A 3,935-nucleotide genomic window follows, 5' to 3' on the forward strand; every position below is an offset into this window, starting at 1 on the left:
TCTTCCCCACCAGCTCGTCTTACAGTGGCGTAACTTGTTAAACTGAAGTATTGTTTGCTTTTCCCTGCTGGGTCAGGAGGAGACACAGGAGCAATCTCCCATCAGCAAGGAGAGGGAGAACCCCAACAGTTCCAACAGGGAGAAGGACTTTTTCCTATATTTACCAAGCGGCACTGGTCTTGAGCTGAACGTCAGGTCCAGGTGAGTGTCTAACTCCCTGGGGCATGGCTGTTATCTTGTGCCTGCGCAGCAGGGTCCAGACCATGTGCTACCAACTTTTGTTCTGTGCTCCACTTTTAGTCATAAAGTTTTTCCCTGACGGAAATGTGATACTTGCTCCCCAAAAGCTTCAGGGAGTGATACAAAAGCTGAGGAAGTGAAAGGGAAGAAGAGGATAGAGAGGATGGGTATGAGAGGACACCAGAAGGAAAGAACGGAGAAACGGAGAACCTCTGGTGTAACACAGAGGTTTTGATACCTGTGGTGGGTAGATGAGGTGGGAGGAGATCTGGGCAGGATGAAGAAATTGCCCTTCTGGCCCTGACACCTACCTGGTGCTTTCAGATGGGCACTCACAGAGATGGGCTCTGCCAGGGCCACGTGTGAAACATGGCAGCTGTAGGTGGCTGGTGCCTGCGCTGTGGCTGAGCTGATGCTGAGGTAGGAGGTGATGCTGTAGGTGCCATCTCGGCCTTGCCGGTGGCTGGAAAAACGTGCATTTGAGAGAGGGATTTCCACATCGTCTTCAGGAGTCTTCTGTGTCCAGCTCACCGAGACATCCAGGGGGTAATAGCCAGCAATGCTGCAAGTCAGAGTAGTCGTCACATCTCTCTCGAATGACACCACTGCTGGAATGACACGAACTCTTGGAGGCTCTGGAGGAGGTAAAAAGGGAATTGGCTTCTTGTTAGCAGAGAACAAAGTACCTGTCCACGAGGGAGAGAAAATGAGCTGCCTGTGACTATGAATATTGGTAGCCATAGGATAAGGGTGCAGAGCAAAGTTTCAGTGCCTGTTGACAAGGGACTCCTGTTCCCCCCAGGCATTTCCCTTCCTCACCAGCCACATGCAGGTGGATGATGTGCTGAGCCTGGTGCAGCGGGGTGGACACCAAACAGATGTATGTTCCTTCGTCTTCCACACTCACTCCTTGCAGGCTAAGAGATGCGTCTCCACTCCCGAGCAGCTCTGCCACATCCACGTAGACTTTTGGCTGCACTGTTGGGCCCGTGCTCCCCACCTGGTACTGGAAAAGGCTATGGCCACTGCCTCGATGCTGCCTCCTCCACTCCACGGAGTACAGCGAGCAGCTGGGAGCCAAGGCAAAGCGGCAGTCAAGGGTGACTGAGCTGCCAAGGTGCGTGCGCAGGGAAGTGTTGCGCGATGACGATTGAAATTCCACTAGAAACAAAAACACGGGCAAGCAGAGAGTTAAACAGATGTGGTTCAAGAAGGCACCCTTGGGCGGGAAAGGCTGGCAGTGAACACCCCACCCAGAGGAGGAGGAGGTGGCACAGGCACTGTCCTTGATCGCTCAGGGGCCACGTGAACTGAAAAGCTGGAAGAAGCCAGCCCAGTGGGGTTAGAGGGGCAGGGAGATAGTGGAGACCAAGTGCACGTCATGGTCTTGAAGATGTTCATCATCTCCAGGGGCTGGAGCATGGGAAGCCCTGAGAGAAGGCAGAGTGGGGGGCAATTTAAATGACCATTTTTTCCCTAAGTGCCAACTCCTGGCAGCCCTCAGGTCTTGCTGCAAGGTGGGACATGGAACTCTTGGGAAGGCAGGCTCCCCTCATGCCCCTTGGTAGTGTGGGGGCACCCGAGGCCACCTAGTCACCTGTGCTGAGCAACGTCCCCTCCTTGCTCATAGGAATCCTCAGTTTTGGGTGCAGTGTTTTATCCTTCTCTTTCTCCAAACTGCCACAGTGGGGTCCTCCAAGTACCAGGGCAATGCTGATTCCACCAGAGAGCTGCAGGGTGGCCATGAACCAGGAGGCACAGAACGGACCCTCGTCAGCCCGCTGGGAGCTGTATGGGGAGATCTCACAGTTCACCTCCTCTCCATCACAGTCTGCGTGCAGCAGGGACTCTGCGTGTGGGATGGATACGGACTGGGCTGTCAGGAGAGAGGACAAGCTTTAACTGTCTGAATCCAAACGGGAAAAGAAAGTGCAAGATGATGAGATGCAGGTTCTGGAGAAACATCACTGTGGGGGTCAGCCTGAGCTTAACAGATGAAGGCCTGCAAAAAATGTAAAAGGTTTGCCGTGATTGTCTTACATCCCTCAGTCTGTTGGTTGTATTTTTATCCTGCCAGATCGCACAGAGTACAACGCAGGGCAAAGAAAGCTGTTAGGAAAGGAGAATAAACAGAACAGATTCCCTTTAGCTAGGGCAGTCTGTGTGTGTGAAGCTGTGTATGTGAAATGCCTACACATGGGCAAACGTGAAAGACCTGCCATGTTGTATTTTTAGGCCTGGATCCAGAAGCAAAGGGGACACCAAGTGTCTCAGGTAAGGAAAGAAAGGCTGGCAGGAAGGCAGCAGTGGCTGGATGTAGAAACACACTGTATCTGCACCTTGGATGACGGGGCATGGGCTTAAGCATAGGATTAAGCATCCTAGTGATTTATACACTCTACACAGATTTCACTGGAAATTAACTCTGAGTTTGCGGTGCCTGACAGCAGTCTGGCTGTAGTGTGCTTGAGCTCACCCATGCCCAGTCCCTCTACATCACCTGAAGGAAAGACTGGACCCAGGCTAATGGATCCTGCCAGGCCTTCAGCCTCCTCACTGACGTTGTCTTAGAGCCTCGAATAAACTTGTACTGAAGTAGTGTAGGGTGAACGGTTGGACTTGACAGTCTTAAAGGTTTCTTCTAACCAAAATGATTCTGAGACTCTGTGAAGCACATGCTGACACGCAAGCACTGTAGGCAGTGACCAGGACCACGCTGAAGCACAGGCTCGGGCTACTGCTTGACCGTGTTTGGTAAGTAACACATGAAGCAAGGGGCTACAGAGGCTGGACTGCAGGTCAGCACCCGTAAGTGAGGTAAGGAGAGCCAAGTCGCACACAGCTGGCCGTCTGAGCAAGACAACTCTGCTTTATGCCCACTCACCACCATGCTTCCTGCTAGCAAAAACCATATGACTAAGGATACGAATGCTTTTTATGGCTGCAGTAATACTGTGTAGTGGAGTAATTCCCGAGTTGTTTTTGACAAAGTACTTCCCAAGGATAGCCCCAGTAGGAGAGAAGTGCCTCAACAGCGTTTGCTATCATCTTCCACAAAGTTCCTTTCTTGAAGTCCCGACTGCTGAATTCAGGAAATCATGCATGAAACTTCAGTGGCCATTCAAAAATCAATTGTCTAAGCTCAATAAAAGAAAATACTTGTAGAAGCCCAGTACAAATGGTCAAATTCCAGCGACAGCAATCCCACTCCAGCCCTCCCACTCACCTGAGACTTCAAAGACAATGGGAGAAGAGGAGTCAGGGTTTTCCTGGGGGACTTTGTACTCAGTTACATCATCCAAGTTCCCATCATCTCTGACGCTGATACCCCTCAGCACGAGGGTAGCGGGATGCATGGAAGGTGAGCTGCCAAATGCATGCTGAAAGCCTCTTACATCTTCGCCCACATAGGAGCATCCCAGGGCAATATCCACCCTGCGAAACGGCGGCACTGGTGTTGGAGCTTCAGCTGGATCTGTAGGGAGAGAAAAGAACCAGCTGAGCGCATGAACCCCAATGCAGACAAAGAGCAGATGAGTTTCTCTGGGATGGGAGATAAATAATTGGGAGTCTGAGGGCTGGCAGCCATTCTGGAGTTGTCCTCCCAGCCCTGCTGGCAGCGGACCCCTCTAGCCACGCACCACCTTCCTCTGGTAACAGCATTAACCCTTAGGAAGACTGTAGTTTTCCCTGGG

The 3,935-nt window shown here is 51.8% G+C and overlaps 1 protein-coding gene across 1 annotated transcript; it reads right to left on the minus strand.

Annotated features, from left to right (window-relative positions):
* Positions 1–551: 551 nt before the first annotated feature.
* Positions 552–3,715, minus strand: LOC104487920 (tapasin-related protein-like; the record flags this gene model as incomplete). Its single annotated transcript, XM_010133551.1, has 4 exons — positions 552–875; positions 1,060–1,401; positions 1,838–2,116; positions 3,467–3,715. Coding segments are annotated over 4 exons (1,194 nt in total), but the record flags the coding sequence as incomplete, so codon positions are not given.
* Between the last annotated feature and the right edge of the window lie 220 nt (positions 3,716–3,935).

Source organism: Buceros rhinoceros, unplaced genomic scaffold (assembly GCF_000710305.1).
Source record: "Buceros rhinoceros silvestris isolate BGI_N320 unplaced genomic scaffold, ASM71030v1 scaffold42213, whole genome shotgun sequence".
In the NCBI taxonomy this organism is placed as follows: domain Eukaryota; kingdom Metazoa; phylum Chordata; class Aves; order Bucerotiformes; family Bucerotidae; genus Buceros; species Buceros rhinoceros.